This window comes from Microtus oregoni, unplaced genomic scaffold (genome assembly GCF_018167655.1).
Source record: "Microtus oregoni isolate MIOR12 unplaced genomic scaffold, Mior012 000001F_ref0000356, whole genome shotgun sequence".
NCBI classification, from domain to species: Eukaryota; Metazoa; Chordata; class Mammalia; order Rodentia; family Cricetidae; genus Microtus; species Microtus oregoni.
The window spans coordinates 10,258,378-10,284,743 of record NW_024543060.1 but is presented as its reverse complement, the minus strand read 5'-3'; the positions used below and the strand labels follow the sequence as shown (position 1 = coordinate 10,284,743).

Below are 26,366 nucleotides of genomic sequence, written 5' to 3'. Positions count from 1 at the left end.
TCACTGACTGGCCAAACTGGCTGGCCAGCAAGCTTCAAGGATCCAACTATCTTCCCGACCTCAACTATGTGTTATAAATTCACATCGCAACACACAGGGTGCTTGGCGATCCTTATGTATGCAGGTATGGCGGGATTATAGCAATGCTCCGTCTTCCCAGCCTCTTGCTAATGTCTTCGAGAAGACCTCCAAGCCCTTTCTGTTTACTTACCTATTTTAATATAGAAGATGTTCAAGGTCGTACAGCTGGGTTTTCAGATCAAGCCATCCCTCAGCAAACTGGATATGCAGGCCTTGTCCGGAATATTGAAGGAGTGCCTCAGGGAGCAGTAGACACACTCGTCAGGAAAACCAAGCTGACTGCTTTGCATCAGCCTGGGAGTTGGTTTCTGTCCATCTCTGACCATTTCTGGGCCTTTACCCTCTTCCTCAGAGCTCATTTAAGATTGAAAAGGATGCCTCAGGTGCTTGTCTAATAGAACTTCACAAGTGAGGCTCCCAAGGTTGAACAAGATGACAAGATTTCCCCTCTGTGTCCCAAAGGCAGCTTTTCACTACTTAGACCTACCACAATGAATAGTACCTGTCTTATTTGTCACTTTTGCTTCCAAATTACTTTGACTTTTCCTTAAAAATTTCATCATTTTTAGAAGGCAAACATCAACCCCTACGGAGACCCATAACAGTGGAAAATTGGCCATGAATAGATTCACCTGTATTAACATGGAGTGTGTAGTTTTATCCCCTGGCATTTTAACCCACTTGGTAGGGGCTGCTTGACTTAAATCCACTCCACAAATTAGAAAAGTCTCAGCCAAGAATTTCTCCAGCCAGCACGTAATCCTGAAACTTTGCTCTTCCAAGAGCAAGAGAAACACAATCTCATTTGGGCATTCAGCAGTCCATGACTAGAGAGACCAAGGTATACATGCATGCATACACACATGCACACATGTGAAGAAGCAACTTTGGAGCAAAGTCAAGCTACAAGAGGTGAGTCAAACCCACGAGCTCCCAGAATCAGCAGGCATCTCAGTGACTAGGATATCCTTAGCAAGAGCCTAGGGCAGACACAAGGGTCCATCCTGGCTTACTGGTATCAGGAGGGTCCTTTAGATACATTTAGGCCTAAGGATAACATGCAAAGCTTGTTTTCTTGAAATAACAATAAAATCAGGCTCAAGCCCATCCTGGGAAACCTGCTCTATTTTTCCTTGTAAATGCAGGGTTTGAGGACTCGGGAATAAGACAATGCCACTAGTCAGTATGAACATAAGGCAGAGACCTGGCTCTGAAGATGAGCCCAAGTTCAGAGTGAGACCAGCAGTACTGCTCCCACGAGGTCCAGAACATTGATCACATGAACACGGGCCTCCTTAGACACCCACTGCAGGCTTCCACAGACCCTCTTCCTGGCCTGGTGTTCCTGCTGCAAGAAAGGATGCCTGCAGAGGCAAGAGCCAACAGGAACCTGATGTCCAGGCTCTTATCTGAGCATAACCACCCATAGCAGATGTTCCCAGCAAGTAGAAAAGCATTGAGATATGCCTTTAGACTTGCCAACGTCTTGGAATAGGAAACAAGAGCTATTGCAGCCTGGCACACGGACATCTTCCCTGGATGAGGAATGTTCAGGAGCCAGTGGCTAAGGGAGCTAATGTCATAACATCTGATGACTAAGGTAAGCACACAGGTTACCAAATAACTGCAGAGTAACTGAAAATTGCTCTCTGTGGGTCCCCTCAGCCTGCTCCTGGTCCTACTGTTTCTTTGCCTTTGTCTGCCCCCAGCCTCCAAGGTCTAGGCCCCAATGCTCCTTAGATGTTTTATACTTTCTCCTCCAGCCTTCTTTGGATCCCCTTCCAATTCTGTGAACCCCCACCTCCCAGAACCTTCCAGGAAATCCCTTCCAAACCTATGGAGTCTTTGCTGATTACAAGAACAATGTATTCTCAAGCGGCCTGCTCAGTAAGGCTGAGGAGACTGGGAAGAGAGCTGGCTGGCTCACTGTCCTTCCTCCAGGCTGAAGCTGGAGCATAACATGTCAATGTCACCACTGTGAACAGATGTTACTAACATGTGTACAATCAATAAGAGTCATTTGAGCAGAACCAGGACAGAGAAACTGAAAAATGACATCACTCCATAGGGTGACAAGGCAGGATCACAGGCAACCCTAAAGATGTAGATCAGACTTTCCCTCTCCATCCTGCCTACCTTGTGCGTGTGTGTGTGTGTGTGTGTGTGTGTGTGTGTGTGTGTGTGTGTGATGTATATGTATATGTAGTCTTAGTATCCTAGTAGGGTCTGTGTGGCAAATGGAGAAAGATAGAAGAATGGGATAGAGAAAATTTAAAAAACGGTCTTTAGTACCCCTCCCCAAACACTAAGAATCATCTTCTTTCTATAGTGAGACTCAAGGATTAAAGTTCCAGTCACACACTTCAGGTAGACCAGAAAGCCTAAGGAGACACCACTCCATTACATATAAGGTAGACAGGGCCATCCGGGCTGCATAAAAACACAAGCATCACCCAGGACTGATGCCAGGCGTCTCTCTCAATGCTCCCACCCCACTTCTGTCTCAGTTTTCTTCTAGTCTTACAGCAACAGACATCAGTGCTGACCAGGAAGGTGACGCAGGAGGGGAGAAGATCCCACAGACTCCGCAGACCTCAGACCCACCAAGTTAAAAAAACAAATCTCCTATGTGAGTTCCATCCATCAGCCACAACAGGACACATGGACCAGATACACCAGTGCATGCACACATACAAATACATACGAACATCTGCCAGCCGAGCAGGACCCTCAAGTAAGGGTGGTCCCTGGCCAAGAACAAAGCACAGGCGAAGTCACGGGAGTGAGTCAGAAGGCAACTCGCTTCCTAGTACATTTATTGGAGCTTGGTTAAGAGTGAATGCAATCGGGAGTGCCCGGCCACAGCCCCATCAGCCCAACCGGACCAGAGCTCAGGGGGCCTGGTACCTTTCTTCCCATCATAGACAACATTATTAAAAAAAATAAACTTTACAATAATACATTTTCGCTCATCTGTAGGGTATTATTTCCATAGTTTTGCTTCTTAAAAAAATGAAAGAAAGAGGAAATCACAGGCTATATGTATATGGATATACACATATGTGGAGAAAGGAGGCCCAGTATGTACAGATGGTGGATGAATGCCTCAGAAATAAGGAAAGAGAAAAATGGAAAAGAGGAGAAGAGAGAAAGGGCAAGCTTGGGACCCCACCAGAGTGTTAATGACACATGTCCAGCTAGGGTCTCCCTAGCCCCCACTCAACAGCCCTTCTCCCCAAGTGAGGTCCGCCAAATGGACCCACAAAAAAAATCCAAAAAAAGCCAACAGAGGATCATTTCTCTTTGACTTCAGGATTCCTGGCAGGAAGGAGGAAGGAGCATCTTGGAGCTGGTGCCCAACCAAGGCTTGCTCCTTCCCTGGAGGAGCTTCCTCTTGTTAACAGCTCCTAACCCCATCTACGCTACAGACACAATTGGCCTGGAGCAGCCATGGGGGTTCCCAATCCAGACTCAGACCCACTAGGCCACCTAAGAGCTGGGGGTGGCAGCAAACCATCTCCATCTTCGAAGCCAAGAGGAAGAGGTGACAAGGTCCTTACGGCCACCCCTGCTTCCTTGTTGACTGACACTCTCTGCTAGTCCCTGGGTGGGTCGGTCCCCAGAGTAGGCAGCTCAAGAAACAGCTGCCATTGTCCTTTCTCCAGTTCACACCAGGCACAGCGAAGTCCCTTCCACAGCAGGTCGTCATATGGTCCCGAGAGAAAACACCAGTGAAGAGAAAAGAGTCATCGCAGAGCCTCGAGCCCTCCTTAGTGGTGCTGGGTGGCCCTTGCCGGGGACCTCTAGGCAGGCTTCGGGCTGCCTGCCTGCTTGTCTGTTTGGTTTAGAAAAACTTCTCCAGAGAAGAAACTTGAACGGAGAAAGGTTCAGAGACAATGTAGGAAAAAAAAACAAAAAACTTTTTTTGCAAGGTGTGTGTGTGTGTGTGTGTGTGTGTGTGTGTGTGTGTTTCCATTTTGTCAGGTGGGAGTCACATCTGGGTTGCTTGAAGAACTCTTGTGCTGGGTTCCGAAGGCCTACAAGGCCAAGGTCGGCATCAGAAGTGGGAGTGCCATCAAGGCAGCCGACAGTCTTGCCCTGCTGGAGCCTGAGTAAATTTTGATCACCCTTTTGCTCCCTGGACTGATGTTTGTCGTGAGCTGATCCATGGCAGAGGTGGTGACACATACAAAGAAAACAACAAAAACCCATCAGTAGGGCTGTGGTCAAAGAAACACATGCCGAAAGCTGTCTTCTCCGGCCCCGCCTCTCTCACTGCCTAGAGCCGTCTTTTGCTTCCCTCGCCCTCTGAGGGTAGAACTGTGCCTTCAGGGAACTGGGGAAGACAGGGACAAATGGGAGACTCTGTCTCTTCTAAACCTCAAGGCCATGGGTAGCAGTCCTCAGTAAATGGACCTGTAGACCTCCACACTGGCAAACAAGCACGCTGGCAGGAGTTTGTAATCCCAGCATTCAGGAGGCGGGGTTAGGAAAACCGTTAAGTTCAGGGGTAGCCTTGAGTACAAAGTGAGTTCCAAGCCAGTAAGGACCCTAAGGTAAGGATCCTATTTCAAAAGCAGCAAGTAAACAAGAACAATTCCAAACAGGTGGTTTATCAGGGCCTGATTATTGATAGGGAGAGGAGAAGGCCACCTGCTCCCTGCTCCTGACTGAGGAAACACTCTTTCTCCACAAAATCCCATCACTGTACATCTGACAGAGCTTCTCCCTCGCCCTTCGGCAGACTGGGGTGCCACTCTTTGTTATCCTGGGCCTGTGAGTCACTCCTACAATCCTGGGCAAGGGGCTCCACCAAGATTCCGAGTCCTTCTCGACTCCCATGCCCCGTAACCACCACAGAACTAGAGCCAAGCAGTACCCAACCCATTCGTCTTAGAGGGGACTGTGGGAGGGGCCTCCGCTCAGAGCAGCTATTGGTCATCAAGGAGACACCCACAGGCTCTGGCTGGAGCCTCCACCACCCCAACAGAGTGAGTTCTCACTCAGGTCCAAGCGGGGTCAGAAGTTCGGCTGGCCCAGGGGCTCTGAGTTCAACTCTCACCTAAATAACAGTTCCTGTGGGCCCAGCCTCAAGTGCCCACCCCCCCCTCACTGTGCCCCTACTCACCTCTGTGAAGCACATGCTTAACTCTTTGGAGTTGTTGGCCTTCAGCCCTTGCTCCTGGGGAAAGAAGGCACGACAGGTTAGCAGGCTGTTTGGGTCCCATGCAGCATGAAGCACCCGGCTTCCTCTGAAATGCTCTGCATTTTTTATCCTGGCTCCTGTGGGCTTTTGAAGGAAACTTTGATCCCCAGCTTGCAGCATTCTGTGGTCAGTGGCCATCTACCTCTCCCAATGCTCCTCCCAACTCCCCAGAGACAGAGAACAGGCCTTTTCCTTGCACTGAGCAGTGTTTGGCTCCAAAGGCAACTCAGCTAATGTTTTATTAAGTGCACACAGGCACAAACGAGGAAATGCCACAGAGAAAACTGACTGCTGGGTGCCAGCACATCGCCTGCCATTGCTGCTGGAGAACTGTGGAGCGAAAAAGGATGACGAGCCCTCATCTGAGTTCAGGAGAGGAGAGAGAGCTGTAATTGATTGGTGCTGCCTGTCACGAATGTTAGGGTTGTAGCAGCTGTGCTTGGCCATTTAGACCCCAACAGACGTGTGCACCTGGACCCTCTGCAGATGAGGTAAGGGATGAGAAAGAAAAGCCAGTCTGGTAATGCTCCAAAATTCACTACCTTGACTTAACTACTTGGCAGCAGGACCAAAGGATATGTGCAATCAACAGTTCTCTGTTGCCGACACTATGATAGAGTCCCATGGGAACAAACTGGGGACATGGCACGTCTATCCTGGCTTCAAATAGCTTGGTTCTCACAGCCATTGTGTGGACACTCTGGCCACTAGAAGCACCTAGGAAGCCCTAGAAATTATGAGGAAGTCACTGTTCTCAGCCAGAATTATCAATAATCCCTTGGACTCCATAGGCAACCGATCATCCTGGGCGTCTGGTCAACTGAGTGATGCCCCAGCTGTCACAGTGAGATCCAGGCCAAGAAAGTGTGGTCATGATCCAGACTGGAGAAACAAAAGAAATCAGACCCAGGAGGAACCTGCTCAAAACCACAGTACCAGTGTCCCCGGGTGACAAAAGCTGGCCCAACCTTCAGAGGGCCATGGGCTCTAGGGCCTTGTATCTCCAAAGATGGGCTGTTCCTCCTCAAGGCATAGTCCCAGTCCAGCCAAGCTCTGGGTGGCCACAGGGAGAACAACGTCATCTCATCTTGGAGGACATCCTATCTTCTAGTCTCCCATCTGGCACCCTCCCCTACTCAAATCCTCACCATACCACATCTATCCTTATCCTTCCTGTGGACTGCCAAGAATCTACCTGCACCCAGTACCACTTTCATCATTCTAATCATGGGCTGTGGCAAGCCTGGCCTGCCCTCGGTGGCCCCATGGCTTAGTCCTATGTCACCCTATTTCAAGGCTTACTAGATATGAAATTCCAGTAAATCAGAGTCAGACAGCCCCACAGCATTCAAGGACCTTGTCTCATGCCAATCAAAGGTGCCCATCTTTGTTTCATTAATGTATTTCAGAGTTACACATAAAATTGTTTGAAAATAGTCTATTGCCTTAAGAAAACTAAGAGCTGAGAGAACAACTCGATTGAACAGTTACCTCAGGTGGGGCAGCCACAGCGCCCTGTGACTGGACAAATGCTCAGGCAGCCCATGCAGGCTCCGTGCATCAGGACACTGATGGGCACACAGCATTCTACACCAAGATCAAACCACAAAGAAAAGCCAAAAATGTTCCTGAGCCTCAAGCCAGAACCTCATTCTCCAGCTCAACCAGAAGTATAGAGATAGGATCTGAACACACAAGCTCTATGGGGCCCCTGACCTAGGCCTACATTCCTCCCCAGAGTGACCAAGAGCCAGCAATGTCTCCCAATCAGGACGAAGAAGCCTTCAAAACCTAAGGACAATAGATTCCGGGGCTACGAGAGCCTACCCACATGCAGTGAGGATTGCCTGTCAGATCTGCCCATGTGGCCATGGCTGCAAGATCTAGAACTCTCTACCTGTCTAATCCCTTTGGTCATCCACACGTCACAGCCTAAATTCTTGTCCCAAGGTGGTCTGGAACAGAGTAAGAAGCAGGGACCCAGGACGACAAAGTCCTGGGCTCAAGACTTGGCTCGGCTGATTACCCAAGACTAACTTACTGAGCCTGTTTCTTCGGGTATAAAATAGCCTGGACAGATGTGCATGCACCCCTAAGTGGTGCTCAGGTGAGACACTGGACCCTCAGATCTCAAAATTACCTATTCATCACACAAAGCAGCACCAAGTAATTTTTTATCAGGCAGAACCCAGAAGCCAAGCACCCAAGTGACAGGTGACAGGGAAGGAGCCTTAAGGTGAGAAGGCGCAACCCAACTCAACCTGTGGTCTGAGGCCGGTAAGGAAAGCATAACTTGGGCAGCACCCTGCTCTCTCCAAGGACTCCCCAACCTCTCTGCATAAGGACAACTCTAGAAGCAAAAGGCTGGAGGGGGGAAAAAAAACCCTCTGCCCTCCTGATTTCCAGGAAACACAGCAGCTAGCAAATGGCTTCAGTGACCTCCAACAGCCAACCCGAGGCCCCTCCACCCAGTTCTAGTCACCACACAAAACAGCAGGGGGGGTTCCGGTTTTTCTAAAAGCCGCACGTGGGTGGGGAGGAAACAGAGAGCTGGAAATTCTAATACCTAAGGCCAGAACACTGACTCAGATCCACTGCTCCCCTCCCTCACGGGCTGGGGCTGTGCCCTTAAGTTTCTCAGCCCCAGGGAGATGAGATGATTCACCAGGTAAGGGTGCTGGTCACCAAGACTAGTAACCTGAGTTTGGTCCCCAAAACCCCACAGTAGAAAGCTGACTCTCACAAGCGGTCCTCTGACATCTACATTTGTGACATGTCACATATACACACATAAAAATGAATAAAAGCATGTGTGTGTGTGTGTGTGTGTGTGTGTGTGTGTGTGTGTGTGAGCCCTGCCTCAAAGGGCTCATATAGACTCAGATAAATAAACCTATACTCAAGGAGCTCTCTACAGCCTTAATCCCAGGAGGGGTCCCATCTTCCCCAGTCCTGGGAGAGGGATACAAGGTGGGAAGAAGCAGAGCCTCAGGCCAGCCCCCAGCTGAGCCGGAAAAGACAGACCAGCTTGGCATGTTAAAGGGGGTTCCCTACAGAATAGTAAGATTCGGAGGCACTCCCCTTGCATTTCTGAGCAGGAATCCAGCAGGGAATGGTGAACAGGTCTCTCCTAAATACCTGATTTTCTTCCTTGCCTTCTGGAATGGCTGTCCCTAGCATCCTGCTCAATGACTTAGCCAACAGGTGCCAGGTTGACAATCCCTGCAGCCAGCCCTGCAGGAACTACCTGCTAAGGAGCCTCCCGCCCACCGGAGCTTCATAATCCCCACCTTTGAGCGGCATCGCTGGGTCTACACAGCGTTTTTACATCACCTCCCATACAGAAACAAATCAGGATTAAGACAGGCCCCCAGACTGGAGCCTGTGAAAGCCCATGTTGTCAGGGTGGGGGGAACTAAACAAGGATGCTTTAGAAACTCAGAACATGAACAATGTGGGCCCATGCGATGACATAGCCAGTAAAGGTGTTTACTGTGCAAACCTGGCCATCTGAGTTTGAGCCCGAAAGCACACACAGTGGCGAGAGGAGAGAATTGACTCCACAAAGCTGTCCTCTGACATCTACATATGTGTTATGGCATGTGTACCTGTGTATACACATCATACACAAACAGGCTCACTTATAGCAATAGTTAACTGACTAGTCAAGATGTGAAGAATGAATTTCTCTAAGAAGAAAGAATGAGATTCCGCATGGTTAGGCACTGAAGAGCCTGGAGTGAGAGCTCTTACCACAGCATTGAGCTTCTCTGTGCCCACAGGGGATCACAGAGAAAGTATAGGCAATACCAGTCTTCTGCCAATGTAGCTTCTTCACAGGTGAGCTGTCCCAAGAAGCGTAAGATCAAGGGTACCCTTTGGGGTCATGTAAGGCATGAGAAGGGCAAATTGTGCCTGAGTCTGGTCATCTAGCAGGTGGCGTAACTCAGGTCAACCTAACTGTCTACCACATCAGCATGGAATTGAGCTGACAGCTGTCTACGGAGCAGGAACCTGAGCCCTCCCCTGGCAGTAAACCAGGTAAACCCAGTGTAATTAGAAGGCAGTCAAAGATGACATGGGTATCTTCCCCCAAACTGGGGAGGGAGACTCAATGAAGGGATTAATCCTCTAACTGACGGCATTTAAAGGCATTTGTCACTGATAATGAGACCCCAAGGTTCAAGGTGCGGAAGGAACAGTGTCTTCCCTAATCAGGAGGGTCACCAGCACAGATTGGTGAGTGGCCAGGAGGAACCCGCTCAAGTTCTCATCCTGGTGCTATGAATGTTACGTACTACCGATCAGAGAAGCCCATTGCCCACCATTTCAGCTCCTCGCAAACCTTCTAGTAATCTGTGCCCCTGCTGATGATCTCCAGACCCCAGCAGTGTGTCCAGCCAGTCTCTGAGAAGTCCTGCCCGAGCCATCTCCTGTGTCCTCCACACACACCTCACTGTTTATCCTTTGGCATTCTGGACTAAACTTTCTTCAAAATATTTTGTTCTAGGTGTGTGTGTGTGTGTGTGTGTGTGTGTGTGTGTGTGTGTGTGTGTGTTTGTGTGTGTGTGCGTTTGTTTGTGTGTGTGTGTGTGTGTGTGTGTGTATCTGTGTCTACATCTGTATCAGTGTGTGCATGTGTGAGTCAGTATGTTGTATGTGGCCTGCTTAGGATCAACCTCTTTAGCAGTTAAGCTACTACAATGAAGGATATCATTGCTTTTGACCTTCAAGGCCATAAAGACTATATATCTTAGTTAGGGTTCCTACTGCTACAATGAAACACCATGACCAAAAACAAGTTGGGGAGGAAAGGGTTTATTTGGCTTACATTTTCACATTGTAGTGCATTAAGCCCGGATAGGAAACTCAAACAGGCCAGGAACCTGGAGGCAGAAACTGATGCAGAAGCCATGGAGGAGTGCTGTGTACTGGCCTGCTCCCTGTGGCTTGCTCTGTCTGACTTCTTATAGAAACCAGAACCACCAGCTCAGAAATGGCACCATTCATAATGGTCTGGGTCCTCCCCCATCAACCACTAATTAGAAAATGCTCTACAGGCTGGCTCACAGCCTGATCTTAGGGAGGTATTTTCTCAATCGAGGTTTCTCCTCTGGGATGACTACAGTTTGTGTCAAGTTGACATAAATCTAACCAGCACACTGCACAACCCAGAGTAGGATCAATCTCATTCACCAATGTATCTTTCCCTAAAAGCTCATATAAGATACAGCATACAGAGTTTGTAAACCATATTGCATGGATGGATGGATGGATGGATGGATGGATGGATGGACAATTCAATGAACACTGTAAATCTTGGAGGCAAGAGGAAGGTCTCATGCCAGCAACCATCAGTACATGATCATGGGTCTGTCACCTAAGACCTCTGGGTCAGGTTCCTGAATGTTGAGTAAGAATGTTGTCACCTCCCCCAGCTAAGAAACTAAGCAATAGTGGAGAAGATGCTAACTTAACTGACCTTCACTGAGATCAGACTGAGGACTATCTTAATTGACATCATAGTACCCTCATCCAGAAACTGATGGAAACAGATGCAGAGATCCACAACTAATCACTGGGCTGAGTTCCCAGAGTACAGTCGAAGAGAAGGAGGAGAGATATGAACAAAGGGGTCAAGACCGTGATGGGGAAACCCACAGAATCAGCTGACCTGAACTAGTGGGAGCTCACTGACTCTGAACTGGCAACTGCAGAACCTGCATAGGACCGAACTAGGCTGTGAATGCAGGTGACAGTGATGGGGCTTGGGCAGTGTGTGGCAGTGGGACCAGGATCTAACCCTAGAACTGACTTTGTGGAACCCATTCTCTACAGAGAGATACCTTGTTCAGCTTAGGCCTGGGCAGGGGGGACTTTGATCCTCCCCCAACAAGATGATGGGACAGACTTAGTTGACTCCCCAGAGGAGTCCTTACCCTCTCTGAGAAGCAGATTGGGGGTGGGGTGGGGGAAGGTGGGGGGAGCAGGAAGAAAGGAGTGGGGGGGAACTGGGATTGGTTCATTAAATAAATAAATAAATAAATAAATAAATAAATTTTTAAAAAGAACACTGTCACCTCATTGTGAATTTAACAAGATGAGAATTCCCAGCATGCTCACTGATAATTAGCAGACAGCAGCTGAATGGTAACTACTACATTTCTCTTGTACCCCAGTCTGTCTACTGCAATATTGTTAGGTAGCAAGTGTTTTCAAGGTTGCAAAGAAAATGCCTACATGAACGAAGAGGTGAAAAAAAATGTTCTTTCCCAACTTCCTGGCCCTTGGGCTCCTGATCTTAAGGAACCTTCGGCGTTCCTTCAATGGTTCCATTTCAGTGAATTCCCTTATGCTTGACCCTGATGCATTCTGAGCACTCGAGCTATGCCGAATTCCGGTTCCCAAGCTTCAGAGGCACAGCCCTCACCTGGATAGATGTGCAGGTGGTGATGACACTGGTCCCCAGGCTGGTGCTGTCACTGAGATCATCGGGCAATGAAGGAATCTTCTCCACCCGAGGAGCCTGGGTAGCTGGAAATGAGGGACCTTTGGGAGACATGTTCACATCTGTGCCATTGCCAAAGGCCTGAATGGCATTCCCTGGAGAGAGGGCAGATAGAAATAGCAAGATCAGAGCCTGCTGCCGTCATTCCTGATGAACTTCCTTCCTAACTACTGCTCTCCCAGAGGAGCCTACAAGCTGGAGACAAATGGTTGGACACTGGAGTTTGACTTTGCTAAGGCTCCTTTCAGACATAAAGTGTTCTCCCAATTGGTGAGGGAAATGGCACAGAAAAACTAGAAGAGACAGAAAAATCAAAATGGAAAGAAATTAGCAAAATGAGAATTGCTACAAGAGTGGAGCCATGAAGTTTAGAGACAGTTGGCCAGGCCAAGATGGCAGGAGCATCTTCTTGGTGGCCAGCACTGGAGACTTCTCTTGCAGAAGGCCCCATCCATGGCTTCCTGGGCACAGGCTCTTCCAACTCCTTTGCCAACTCAGGTACTACCTGATCCTCACCCCAGCCTCAGCCATTTTCCCTCTCCACATCACTGAGTTTTCCTGGACGGCCTTCCTATCCCATACCACCAACTAGCACTAATCCACTGGGGCAATCTAATTGGACTTCTTGAACAAAATTATTCCTAAAACTCAACAAATATCTATGGAAATATCTTCCTCCAAAGTCATGTCTCATTGTGGACTATGCATAGCTTCCTACCATCAACAATGCTTTCTCCCCTTTATTGCCAGTCCTGAAGATGTCTTCTATACCTAACTAAGTCCTCCAAGGCAGAACCTTGGGAGCCTATGGTGCCTTCTAACCCATCCACTAGATGTCATCTCAGACTATCTCCTAGCCATCTCAAGGTTCCACCTCTAGTTCCTGTCTTCTCCTACAAGCACCTGCTACAGTATGAGACTCACAGTATTAGGCCACCCATACAAGCCATATCCTCCATAACCCCAATGACACCTACTCACATCCAGGTTGAACTGGATGCCAACACCAAATGCTGGTCAGTATCCTTTAACCAGTCTGTTCTACCTCCCAACCACCATGACTTTCAGGCAAGAAAGCCCCAATGCCTTCAGATCTGCAGGAGGAGTACGCTATCTTCCAGTCCAGATACAGGCCACTCTGGTCACCTGCAATGCTGTACAACAAGGCTCTCTGCCCTGCAATCTCCTCGTCAGTCTGTGTCCTTCTAGGGAGCCCTGGGAACCTGTCAGAGTAGACCACCAGATGTCCCTACCTTGCAGCTGGCTAATATCCAGCTGTCCTCAAGAGATACAGCCTCTGAGAAACCTTGAGTCCCCCCTTGTCCAGGAGGACTTGGGTATCTTAACTCTGGCACCAGAGAGAACTGCAGCCTACAGCTTCCATCTGTGCTGGGATCACAGATGACTCCAATTTACCTCCACCTAGTTACGCGTGCTTTAATGACAGGCACTGAAATCTGAATCCCCAATGCCAGGCAAGGGAAGGCAAAAAATAGATGAACAGAAAGAAAAAAGGAGAGAAAGAAGGGGGGAAGAGATTTGCCAGTGTCATAATCGACAAGGGATGCCAGGCTGCAAAGACCAAAGGCAGGCCAAATTTAACTGTGACTGCTTTTCTCTGAAGCCTTTAGACCAGTAGTTAAATGATTTTTTTTAAGTCACCAATTCCAAGAGGAAAGACCCACCACAAAGAAAGGGTGCCTGTGGTCCTCATGGGAACACTCAGTCTCCAAAGGAAGCTGGTTGATGCTGTCAGAACAGCCAATGAAAATCATTCTATCTTGGCATCCCATGAGCTTAGAGATTCTGATGGTAGGCTCAGGCACCCCGCTGACAGTTCTGGTATGAAATCTCCAAGAGCTCAAAACTTCAGGTCTCTAGGAACCCCTATATGGTACAGAAGCCCCACGGGTATCATTGGCCATCCCAAGAAGATGAGAGGAAAATGACCAGAGCAGCTCTAGGTTCCTTCCCAGGTAGCAAAAGTGTATTCCAACTACAAAACAGAAAGGGAAGTCTTCCCAGACTTACGGAGGCATGGGTTTTCTGTGAAGTCCCGGAGGAACTTCTCACATTCTTCCTCCTGGTTCCCACTACCACGACAATTGCACCAGGGGGACACCACAATACCAGTGGGGTTGGAGTCCACATAGTTGGGTGTCATATCAAACCCTGGGAGGGAGAAAGGGAAGGAAAAAAAAGATGCGTAGACACAATAGGACAAAGGTTCATGTTTGCCCTCCTCCCCAACACCAAACAAAACTCAGGTACCTCAACTTACAATCCTAACTCTGAGCACAATGACTCCTAGTGACCATGGAGTCAGCAGGACCAGAAAAGCCAAAGGCCGAGAGAAGACCAGTCTCTATGCTGTCAGAAGGGCAGAAAAGACCCCAGCAGCTCAGCCCCAGCCTTCTGGTCCTTGCTTTCTCCCTCACAAATGTGCAGAGTGATTCTTCTAGAATCTAAAAGATGAAGGCACCCATCCTGGGTTGGATCTCAGCACTAGGATTTACCAACTAAGTGAGCCTGGTCAAGGAACTCAGATTCTCCTAAGCATCAGTTCCTTGTCTGTGAAATATGGAGAGATGGCTCAGCGGTTAAGTGAACTGGCTGTTCTTCTAGAGGTCCTGAGTTCAATTTCCAGCAACCACATGGTGGCTCACAACCATCTGTAATGAGATCTGGTGCCCTCTTCTGCCCTGCAGGTATACATGCAGACAGAACACTGTATGCATAATAAATGAATAGATCTTTAAAAAAAAAAAGAAAGAAAGAAAGAAATATCAGCTACTTAGTGAAAGTTTCAGTATAAGAGTCCCGATTGACTGATTAGCAGGGCCTAGAAAGCTGTAGTTTAATTTCCAAGGCCTTGTAACAAAAAAACGGTCCCCTCCTAGTAAGGAGTAGCCTCCCTCTGCTTTCCCCTGGACACTTCTCTGAATCTGCCACAGGCAAGGTTGTGCCTTGAGTCTTTTTCACTGACCCTGGGCTGGGCTGCAACACTCCCCACCCCAGTGAGGTTGTGAGGGGGTGCACTGAAATCACAGAAAACACAAGGAGAGCTTACCAATCATGCCAGCGTAGGAGCCCAGACATGCCTGGTAGTTGTCCGCAGGGCAGCTGGTGAGTGTCCGGTAGGAGGCTCGACAGTTGGCGTGGAAGTCTGCCAGGCGGGACCTGGTGTCAGGAAAAGACCCAAGGAGGAAACAGTTTAGTCTGGCAGTCTGCTCCAGCCTCCTCCGCACTGCCTGGGGCATAGAAGCTCCACACTGCAGATCCTAGAACCTGAGGAAGCCAGGAGAGGAGGGAATAGAAAGTGAAGGGAGATGGGCAGAGGCAGGCACAGTGCAATTTAAGAAAAGCCCCAGCCACGCATCTGTAACACCAGCACTTAGAGAGCTAAAAGCAGGGAGATTATCACAAGTTTGAGACCAGCCTGAGCTACATAGTGAGTTTCAGTGTCAGCCTGGAATGAAGTGTGAGATTTGTTTCAAAAAAAAAAAAAAAAGAGCAAAACTAAAGTTCAGAGACACTGGCAATGCTCTCTAACTGGTTCCTGCTGTCAGAAAACAGAGAAGAGGGAAGGAGTGTGTCGACAGACAGCATCTAGGACCAGGGCAGGAAACTAGGTTCCAATTCCTGCCAGCCAGAGCCTTGGAGAACGCTGCCCAAATCCTGGAACACATTGCGCTTCCCAACCCAAAGTGGTTCCCATGATTGCGACCCTAACCTGAAACTTAAACCAGAACTCAGGGACAAGGAGGAAGAGTCTCCTTAGGGTACGACCTCTCCTCCTTCTGGCCTGGACTCTGCTGCATCGTGTCAGAACAAAGGCCAACAGGCTGCCCCTCTCCTGCCTCCCAGGATCACCAGGCAGAGCCCACCTTGTAAAATTTTCTCTTCCTGACCAGCACGCCATCACCCGCTGCTGTCGGTTCCTGTGACACCGTGCACAGGACCCCTCTGTGCACAGCTGTGACACACTCAGCTAGGAGCAGGACCGGGCCTGTTCTCTACCCCTACCTCAGAACTGGATGTGAAGCAAAGTCTAACACCCACGGCTAGCCCCCTTCCTTCTCCCTCTTACCCTGGTGCTCTGGCCGCAGAGCTTCTATAAGCCTGAACTAGAGGGGATTCCTCCCTCCCTCCCTATCACGCCTATGGCAAGCATCACCTCCTACAGGTAGTGTCCTGACTGTGTGACCTCATTTATCAGCTCATCCAAGTCTCTGACAGTGCAAGAGAAAGCATGGTTCCACTGACACTCCAGACTTGTGGCTTTTAGAACTGTAAGCGAGGGTCTATGTCTGTCTTCAGTTGCCTAGTCCCTAGTACTTTGGTACATCCCTGGAAAACACTAGGCTTTTCAAAAGTTCCGCTTTGGTCAAATCTTCCCTTGCTTCAGAAGGAAGCAAGGGCAATAGGAAAAGATAAAGGCAGAAATGGAGATCCTGCAGAATCCTGCATTTTAGAGCAATCACTAGTTACCGTCTTCCGTATGATGTTGTTCTGTATGACACCCCCCACACACACACACTCGTGCATCCACGTGGGAATGTATAGAATCTGTCTCCCACTTCCGGCGTCCCCAAAGCCACCCCCAACACTTCTCCACAGAGGACTTTTCCTACGACCACATAGTTCTGCTCTTTTTTTATCTGCAACTACACAGAAAATCTGCACCAGGCGACTCGACAGCACACAGACTCGCTGGCATTGCCTTCTTTAGTCTCTCCAATGAGAAAGCCCATTGCTAACACGGCAATTTTATTTCTTTCTTCATCCATATCCTCCAAGGTCCTGTTAAACGTGTTAAAGGATATGGTAGCTATATCCCTCATCCTTGCTCCAACTGGATTAGAGCATCTCCCCTGACATGTGACTAACAGATTCAAGATGGAAATGGTAAGCATGTCAATATGACATCAGAAGGGAACCCCGACGGCATGGTCAAGGCAGCATGCTCCCCACTCCCCCCCCTAGATTAGGGCACAGGACTTGGGTGGAATGTCACTATCTGCTTATTTCCTTACAAATCACATGATCTGCCCAAAACTGAGCTGGGGGCTCCAGCTAGACCCGTAGCTGTTGGAGCCTCCTGGACTGTTCCAGTCACCGCCAGCAACCAGAGCAGCCTTCTCTGTAACAAGTTTGACTCCAAAATCAAATGGCACTGGGAACTTGGCGTATCTTTCAGCTGGCCTGGAAGTCCAAGGAGCCTCTCAAAATGTCACCAGCTCAAAGGCTGGAGAAGGAATGGCAACATAAATGAAAGAAGAGGAGAGCGGTCCTTTGAGGGATCTGGGACATTTCCCTAGCAGACCATAGATCAGCCAGGCTCTGCAGGAGACGCGCGGGTGAGAATGCAAGCCAGGGAACAGACGGTAAAAGAGGACAGACATTTTCAAGAGTTGTGGCTAGAGGGGCTCCTGAGCTGGTAAGAAGGAAGGCAGCCCAGCTGCTTTGAGAGCCATCTGTCACATGGCTGTGTTCAGTCCTTTGCCCTGTTATGTGACCTGGGGCTCACTGGCGTGTCTCTGGTACTCAGTGTCCCTGCTTAACAAACAGAAAGCTTTGTCTTCCCAGAGCTTCAATAAAGCGATGAGAGGTATCAGACAGAGCAGCCAGCCACCAACGTAGACAGGGATCATCATCTTTGTTGCCTTCTCTATGCAGATGTCTGGTCCTCAGCACTATGCCTGGGTCTGGCAAGTACAAACAAGAAAGAGCTTTTCACGACCCACAGAGAAAACACACCACTTTATCCTGTGTCGAGATGGGAAGGGAGGGCTCCATAGACAGCTTGCTGGGTCCCAAGAGACCCTGCCCCCCTGAGCCCACTCTCCCTTTCCATGCCATGAAGAATGGAGCAGGGAGGACAGGCCCTGGAAGCTGGGAAATGTGCACAGAGCCCCCATGGCCAGGCCCCAGAGTGATGTGCAGGAAAAGCAGCATCTCAGCCCTATGTGGCTCCAGCCTCCTGCTCTTAAAGAAGCCTGGGGGTTAGAGCCAGGACCCCAGACAAGAAACTGTACAGAGGAAAGAGAAGGGGAGGATGTGGGTTTGGACCAGCAGTTGGTGAGGGAAAGGAAGGGAAGGGAAGCAGCTAGGCCTTCTGCTGTCAGCATCACCACTCTCAGCATTATGACATTCTGGCAAGTGAAGGGGACAAATGGGGCCATTTAGGAGGTTGCCAAGTCCAAGTCTCCAGGAGGCCTTTGATTGCTCAAGTTTTTCTCTGCCTCTCAATCTGTGATAAACCCATAGCAGCGGGCTCCCTCCGCCCGCTAAAGGGACCAAGTGGAGTCAATTTCCTTCCATGCCTCTACAAACTCCAACAACCCCAACACAATGAGAACCAACCACATGAACACTCCAGCCTAACCCATAATATGTGGGGTGCCAGCTGGTGATCGCCATCTCCTCCAGGCAAAATGTCACTCATCCCCTCCACCCTGGGATGTCATTGGTCTCTAGGATTCTGTACCACTGCCAAGAGTTGATCTTTGGCTGGGATAAGTCTTCCACATCACAGATTTCTGCCTTTAAGTCACTCCCATACACACACAGAAAAGAGATGGGGTGAAGAAATTGTGAGCGGCAAAGACAGACAGACAGACAGACAGATAAACAGAGAGAAAGAAGCAGAGAGCCAGCAAGAGCACTGAAATGGACACAAACCAATTCCTATTCACTGAGTTCAGGGGAGCAGGTGGATTGCCCCAAAATCACAAGTCCTCTGTGAGCAGGCTTCATTAAGAGCTCTGGCCTATTCAATCACAGGGAAGCAGCAGGAGAGAGGCACTTGACCCTAATTTGATGAAAAGGTGGCCATATTAGATGCTGGATGCCCATCTCATTTGAATTTCAGATGAATGTGAGTTTTTTAATTATTACTATTATTATAATACATCTCAGACATACTTGTACTAAAAAAAGTTTTCTGATCTGGAATTCAAATTTTACTGGGAATCCTCTTATTTTTATCTGTTAGCACAGGTGCCCCAGCAAAAGGAGAAAGAGCAGAGCTGGGGATGCAGAAAACAACCCAAATAGGAGCACTCACCCAGACTGGGGGGTGGGGCACTTCTCAAAGAAATTCTCCAAGTGTGGTAACCAGGCACAGACTACCTGCACTGTCATTGGCCAGAAATTGTTGGACATGCTAATTCTCTAGGCTCTGCCCCAAACACACCCTTCCTCAAACTGCAGCAACAGAGCTAGGAATCTCTCCACTAGGCCTCCAGAGGGTGGGGTGGCAGGCTCCAGTCTAAAGTGAGGCCATCTGAACAGGCTGCAGAGTTGAGCTTAGGAGTGCTTTTCAGGTCCTGCTTTCTGGTCTCAGCTTTCAATGCTCCTACTTTACAGCCCAGCGGAAGAATTAAAATCCTAGGAGACTTGTAGCCGGCTACATGCAGAATGTGCATGCTTCTGTACACATAAGTACATACGTGTGCGCACATGAACACGTGTACACACATATATGTACACACACACATATGCACACACATACACACACACACACTCCTGCACCCAAAGAGACACATAGTACACAGTTATATGAACATGTTCTTCTAACTACTTTGTGTGTGGTGTTATCCAAAAGAAAGGACACAGATCTGTGTTTTATCAGTGACATTCTGTCTTGGTCCAGGCTGTAACACCTTGTCAAATCTCTTAAGGAGTGCTACATTTTGAATCTGAAGTATCTCCGTAGACCCACGCTTTGGGTGTATGTACGTTCCATAGCTATTGGTGCCTGGAAGGGGACTGTGGAGCCTTAGGAGGAAGGAACTAGCAGCCATCTAGAGGTGGGGCTTTGAAGGTTTTAGCCTGGTCCCTAATTCTGGCCACTCTGCTTCATTAATGATGTGAGAATCCTCTACCACATACCGCCACCACCATGAAATTCTGCCATGTCCTCCCTACCATGACAGACAGACTGAGACTCAGGACAGACTGTATGGACACCACCTCTGGGATCAGGTGGACAACTGGCCTAGACTGGATCAACTCTGAAACCCCTTTCTCTTGGCCATTATGGTCCAAAGAGGGATCCCTAACTAAGGTTTTCCTGATGCAAGAAAGAACATTATTTACTTTCTGGTTTCCAGACTAGAGCACAAACATACCAGCTCCACAGTAGTGGCCTTGGGTCACATTCAAAACACTTCCATAACAATTCGAATGAAGAAAGGAAAAAAGGAGAGAGGGGATAGAAAGGGGAGAAGACAGGGAAGAAGGGCAGGGAGGAAGGGAAAGAGATTTCCTTGCTTCCTAGGATACACCTCTATCACTCCTATATTTTATTTTGTGAGCCAATCCATTTTTTTTATTTTTAACCTAGCTGTGTCTCTGTTAGTTAATTTACTTTTTAATTATTGACTACTACTTAGCTTCACTCTCTACTATTAAACGGCTTTTTCTGGCCAAGCTCGAAACCACCAGGAAAAAGCACGCCATGAAAAGGTTAAGCAGAAGCTTAGAGAGACAGATCAGTGGGTGAAGCACTTGCCTCATGAGCATGAGGACCTGCTTCCAAACCAGCACTCACATAACATACTAGCATGGTGGCATGTGCTTATGATTCTAAGGCTGGAGTACAGAGACAGGAGGATTCCTGAGGTTCAGCAGCCAGCCAAGCCCAACAGTGATGAGAGACCCTGTCTCCGATGAAGGGACATTGTGGCTGGATGACACCTCATCTCATCCTCTGGTTTCCACATTTACCATGTGCACACACCGCGGTCACGCCCCAAACAGACACACCAAAACATAATATCAATTAAAAAAAAACCTGCCCTTGGAGCTCACTCCTGACAAACTGTCACGCACACCCCAACCCGCCCTGGACCCAGACTGGAAACACCTCAGTCCCAACCATCTGTAACCTTTCCCCTGGCTCAGGAGCACGCTCCAGCCAAAGTAAAGCCTATCTAAGGCAGCTTCACCCCTCCTGCTCCCGCAAAACTACCACATGAAACACAAGCCAGCAGGAACCCGGAGAAGCCGCTCCCCTCCCCCACAACTATACAACTGTGTACAGCTGCCATCCCCTGTTTACAGTCCTCTGAGACTGAACCAAAGCAAACTGGCCTGGCCTGGCACAGATATGGACAGAAAGCACTCCCCCAACTGACCAGCTATGAGCAACCCAGGAAATCATATGCACACACACATACACACACACACACACACCCTCCCACGCCCTTACCTGCCTCTTCTTACCTAGTCTTCTCTGAGTTGCCCAATCCTCTGCTTACCTCCAGGCTCCAGCTTTGTGGGCATTAAACATTTAGCAAGACACATTGAACAACCACCTAACTCCAGATGACCAGGTCTCATCAGGAAAACAAATGTAAGCAATACAAAAAAAGAATAAGGAGAAGGAGGAGGAAAGAAAGAAAGAAAGAAAGAAAGAAAGAAAGAGAAAAACACCAGTCCCATAGCCATGGTCCCCAAGAAGAAATTCACGACACAGAATTCCACAGAACAATTATAAGTCTGTTCAAAGAGGTCAGAGAGTTTAAAGACAGCCCCAGTGCTAGAATGACCTCTGGACAGTAATAAACTGACTGTAGCCCAAGTAAACACAAACACACATCTGAATGAAAGAAGGACACTCATTCAGGGTATAAAAATAGAATTCAGGGAAGAAGTAGAAATACCATAGAAGAAAATTAACCTGAAATAAAGCTGGAAATGAAACTCTCCACTAGTCCAATAAAAAGTTCAGCCGATAGTTTCGCCAGCCAAATGGATCATGCAGAAGACAGAATATTTGGGCTTAAAGACAAATTAGAGGAACTGGACCATTCAACCAAAGAAAATGGAAAAATGAAACTTTAATGCATGAGCAGATGATGCAGGGTCTGCGAGACACCAAAACAGGCCAAATCTGTTAACTACAGGCAGAGAAGGAGAAGACTCCCATGTCAAAGTCAGAGAAAATATCTTCAGTAAAGACATAAAATAAAAATTTCTAAATCTTGGGAAAAATAAGTTCATACAGGAATAAGAGGCCCAAAGAACACCAAATAGGCAGGCCCAGAAGAGAATATTTATTCACAACAGCATGATTAAAATATTAAAAAAAAACCCACAGAATAAAGAAAGGACATTGAAAGCTCCGAGGGAGAAATGCTAAGCCACATACATACAAAGGCAGGCCCATCTGAATAACAGTTGATTACTCAGAGAAACCTTTAAAGCCCGAAAATCTAGGAAAGATAGATTCCAGGCTCTGAAAGATCATAACTGCCAAGAGAGAATATTAAACTCAGGAAAGCTATCTTTTATAAGTAAAGGGGAAATAAAAACTTTCCATGATAAAAACAAACTAAAGGAATTTATGACCATTAAGTCAACTCTTCAGAGGATGCTAGAGAGAACACTCGAGACAGAAGAAGAAGATAAATACATCCAAGAGCCTATAGAGAAAAATAGACAATACCAGAGCAATTCATCATCGAAACTAAGAAAATCTCACAAACCCATCAAAACTACAGAAATTAATATACACCTTTCAGTAATAAGTCTGAATGCTAATGGTCTCAATTCCCCAATAAAAAAAATACAGACTATCAAACTGAATTAAAAAAACAAGATCCATCTTTGCTTCCAAGAAGCATACCTTACCATCAAGGGAAACATCACCCTGGAATAAAGTTATTGATGGGTCTGGGTTACCTCACTCAGGATAGTGTTTTCTATTTCCATCCATTTGCATGCAAAATTTGAGAAGTCATTGTTTTTTACCGCAGCGTAGTACTCTAGTGTGTATATATTCCACACTTTCTTCATCCATTCTTCCTTTGAAGGGCATCTAGGTTGTTTCCAGGTTCTGGCTATTACAAATAATACTGCTATGAACATAGTTGTACAAATGCTCTTGTCATATGATCGGGCATCTCTTGGGTATATTCCCAGGAGTGGTATTGCTGGGTCCAGGGGTAGGTTGATCCCGAATTTCCTGAGAAACCGAAACACCAATTTCCAAAGTGGTTGCACAAGATTGCATTCCCACCAGCAATGGATGAGGGCACCCCTTCCTCCACAGCCTCTCCAGCAAAGGCTATCATTGGAGTTTTTTATTTTAGCCATTCTGACAGGTGTAAGATGATATCTCAAAGTTGTTTTGATTTGCATTTCCCTGATCGCTAAGGAGGTTGAGCATGACCTTAAGTGTCTTTTGGCCATTTGAACTTCCTCTGCTGAGAATTCTCTGTTCAGTTCAGTGCCCCATTTTTTAATTGGGTTAATTAGCATTTTAAAGTCTAGTTTCCTGAGTTCTCTATATATTTTGGAGATCAGACCTTTGTCTGTTGCGGGGTTGGTGAAGATCTTCTCCCAGTCAGTAGGTTGCCTTTTTGTCTTGGTGACAGTGTCCTTTGCTTTACAGAAGCTTCTCAGTTTTAGTAGGTCCCATTTATTCAATGTTGCCCTTAAAGTCTGTGCTGTTGAGGTTACACATAGGAAGCGATCTCCTGTGCCCATCTCCTGTAGGGTACTTCCCACTTTCTCTTCTATCAGGTTCAATGTGTTCTGACTGATAGTGAGGTCTTTAATCCATTTGGACTTGAGTTTTGTGCATGGTGATAGATATGGGTCTATTTTCATTCTTCTACAGGTTGACATCCAGTTATGCCAGATGTACTCACTCATAATTGGTTTCTAGCCATAAACAAGGGTCACGGAGTCTACAATTGGTGATCCCAAAGAAGCTAAGTAAGAAGGTGAACCAAAGGAAAAACATATAGTTGTCCTCTTGGCTATGGGAAGTAGACAAAATGGCCGGGGAGAAAATTGAGATCTTGGGGGTGGGGTGGGATGGTGGTAAGGGGAGATGGGGAGAGTAAAGGGAGAAGGGGAGAATGGGGGGAACTTGGGGAAAAAGGAGGATTGGGATAAAGGAAGGTTGGATAGGGGAGCACGGAAGCATAATTCTTAGTTAAGGGAGCCACCTTAGAGTTGGCAAGAGACTTGAACCTAGAGTGGCTCCCAGATGCCCAAGCCAAGGTCCCCAGTCAGTTCCTTGGGCAGCTGAGGATAGGGAACCTGAAATGACCCTATCCTATAGCAATACTGACGAATATCTTGCATATCATCATAGAACCTTCATCTGGTGATGGATGGAGATAGAGACAGAGACCCACACTGGAGCACTGGACTGAGCTCCCAAGGTCCCAATAAGGAGCAGAAGGAGGGAGAACATGAGCAAAGAAGTCGGGACCACAAGGGGTGCACCCACCCACTGAGACAGTGGAGCTAATCTATTGGGAGCTCACCAAGGCCAGCTGGACTGTGACTGAAAAAGCATGGGATAAAACTGGACTCTCTGAGCATGGCGAACAATGAGGGCTGATGAGAAGCCAAGGACAATGGCACGGGGTTTTGAACCTACATAATGTGCTGGCTTTGTGGGAGCCTAGCCAGTTTGGATGTTCACCTTCCTAGAAATGGATGGAGAGGGGAGGACCTAGGACTTACCACAGGGCAGGGAACCCTGACTGCTCTTTGGACTGGAGAGGGATGGGGAGAGGAGTGGGGGGAGGGGGAGAAGGATGGGAGGAGGGGGAGGGAAATGGGAGGCTGGGAGGAGGTGGAAACTTGTTTTTTTTTCTCCTTTTCTCAATAAAAAAATGGAAAAAATATAAAAAAAATAAAAATAAAGTTATTGATGGGAAAGACTGCTACAAGTACTGGACTAGGAAGCAAGCAAGCAGAGCTGTTCTGATACCTTAGAAAATCGACTCCAAACCGAAACTGGTCAAAGGAAATAAAGAAAGACACTTCATGCTCACCAGGCAATGCTTATTAAGAGGACATCAATTCTAAGCATATGTGCACCAAACACAAGAGCACCCAATTTTAGAAAACAAAATTCTACTAGATATAAAACAACAAATTAGCCCCAAAACGGTAATCGTAGAAGCTTTGACACCCCAGTCTCACTCACAGACAGGTCATCTAAACAAAATTAAACAAAATTTAGATAGAAAAACATTGGAATTAAATGGCACCAATAATCAGAAGGACCTATTGGACATCTATAAGACATTCCACTGAAACAGAAAGTAAGACACATTCTTCTCAGTAGCACGTAGAAGAGTCTCCAAAACAGACCACAATTCAGGACACAAAGCAAGCCTTAACAAATATAAGAAAATGGACTCTGGGAAATTTGGCCCCGTGGTTAGTTGTAGATCCCTGTATTGGCTTCCATCTGTTTCTGGATGAGAGTTCTAGCTTCTGTGGGGTTGTGGACTATAGGCTGGTTATCCTTTGCTTTATGTCTGATCTCCACTTACAAGTGAGTACATACTATATTTGTCCTTCTGGGTCTGGATTAGCTCACTCAGGATGGCTTTTTCTAGTTCCATCCATTTACCTGCAAATTTAAACATGTCATTGTTTTTTATCACTGAGTAGTACTCCATTGTGTAAATGTACCACATTTTCTTTATCCATTCTTCGGTGGAGGGGCATCTAGGTTGTTTCCAGGTTCTGGTTAATATGAATAATGCTCTTATGAACATAGTTGAGCACCTGTCCTTGTGGAGTAAGTGTGCCTCCTTCGGGTATATGTCCAAAAGTGATATTGCTGTGTCTTAAGGTAGACTGATTCTTAATTTTCCAAAAAAAAAAAAAAATACCATACTGATTTTCAAAGTGGTTGTACAAGTTTGCACCCCCATCAGCAATGGCTGAGTGTTCCTCTTACTCCACATCCTCTCCAGCATAAGTTGTCATCAGTGACGGAGGAGCAGTAATATGAACAAAGATGGGGAAACCATGATGGGGAAACCCACAGAATCATCTGAGCCGAGCTAGTGGGAGCTCACTGACTCCAGACTGACCCCTGGGGAACCTGCATAGGACCAAACTAGGCCCTGTGAATGCAGGCAACAATAGTGTGACTTGAGCAATACATGGAGGCCACTGAAAGTGGGACCAGGATCTAACCCTAATGCATGAACTTGACTCTGTGGAGCCCATTCTCTATGGAGAGATACCTCCCTACTCAGCCTGGGAGGGAGTGGGCAGGGGAGACCTTGGCCTGCCTCAACAAGGTGATGGGATAGAGTTAGATGACTTCCCAGGGGAGGCCTTACCCTCTCTGAAGAGCAGATGGGGGTGGGGTACAGGGAAGGTGGGGGAGGAGAGATGAGGAGAGAGGGGAAACTGGGATTGGTATGGGAAAAAAAAGTTATTAATTAATTAGTTTACAAAGACTAAAAAAGCAAATATAAGAAAATGGGAATAACTTCCTCTATTCTGTCTGACCACAATGGAATAAGTCTAGATATCAAGAGCAAGAAAACTTCACCAAGTCCATAAGCACATGGAGACCAAACTACTCTATTAAATGATAATTGGGTCACTGAAAAAAAATCAAGAAGGAAATAAACATAAAATTGAATGAAAATGAAACCACATCATACCAAAGTCTATGGGAAGTAATGAAGGCCGTCCTAAAAGGAAAGTTTGTAGTGCTAAGTGCCTATATCAAAACTTCTAAATGATTTCAAACAAACAAATTTAATGATGCACTGTAAGGCCTTGGAA

The 26,366-nt window shown here is 47.4% G+C and overlaps 1 protein-coding gene across 3 annotated transcripts in view; it reads right to left on the bottom strand.

Annotated features, from left to right (window-relative positions):
• Positions 1-2,873: 2,873 nt before the first annotated feature.
• Gfra2 (GDNF family receptor alpha 2) overlaps positions 2,874-26,366 on the bottom strand; it is a 97,964-nt gene continuing 74,471 nt past the window's right edge. For all 3 annotated transcript variants that reach the window (XM_041675235.1, XM_041675243.1, XM_041675253.1), the window contains 5 exons: positions 14,866-14,975; positions 13,827-13,967; positions 11,718-11,890; positions 5,210-5,263; positions 2,874-4,241 (listed from right to left, as the gene is read on the bottom strand). In XM_041675235.1, the coding sequence (XP_041531169.1) occupies positions 4,119-4,241; positions 5,210-5,263; positions 11,718-11,890; positions 13,827-13,967; positions 14,866-14,975 (601 nt within the window). In that variant the 3' untranslated portion in view covers positions 2,874-4,118. The remainder of the gene's footprint in view (positions 4,242-5,209; positions 5,264-11,717; positions 11,891-13,826; positions 13,968-14,865; positions 14,976-26,366) is intronic.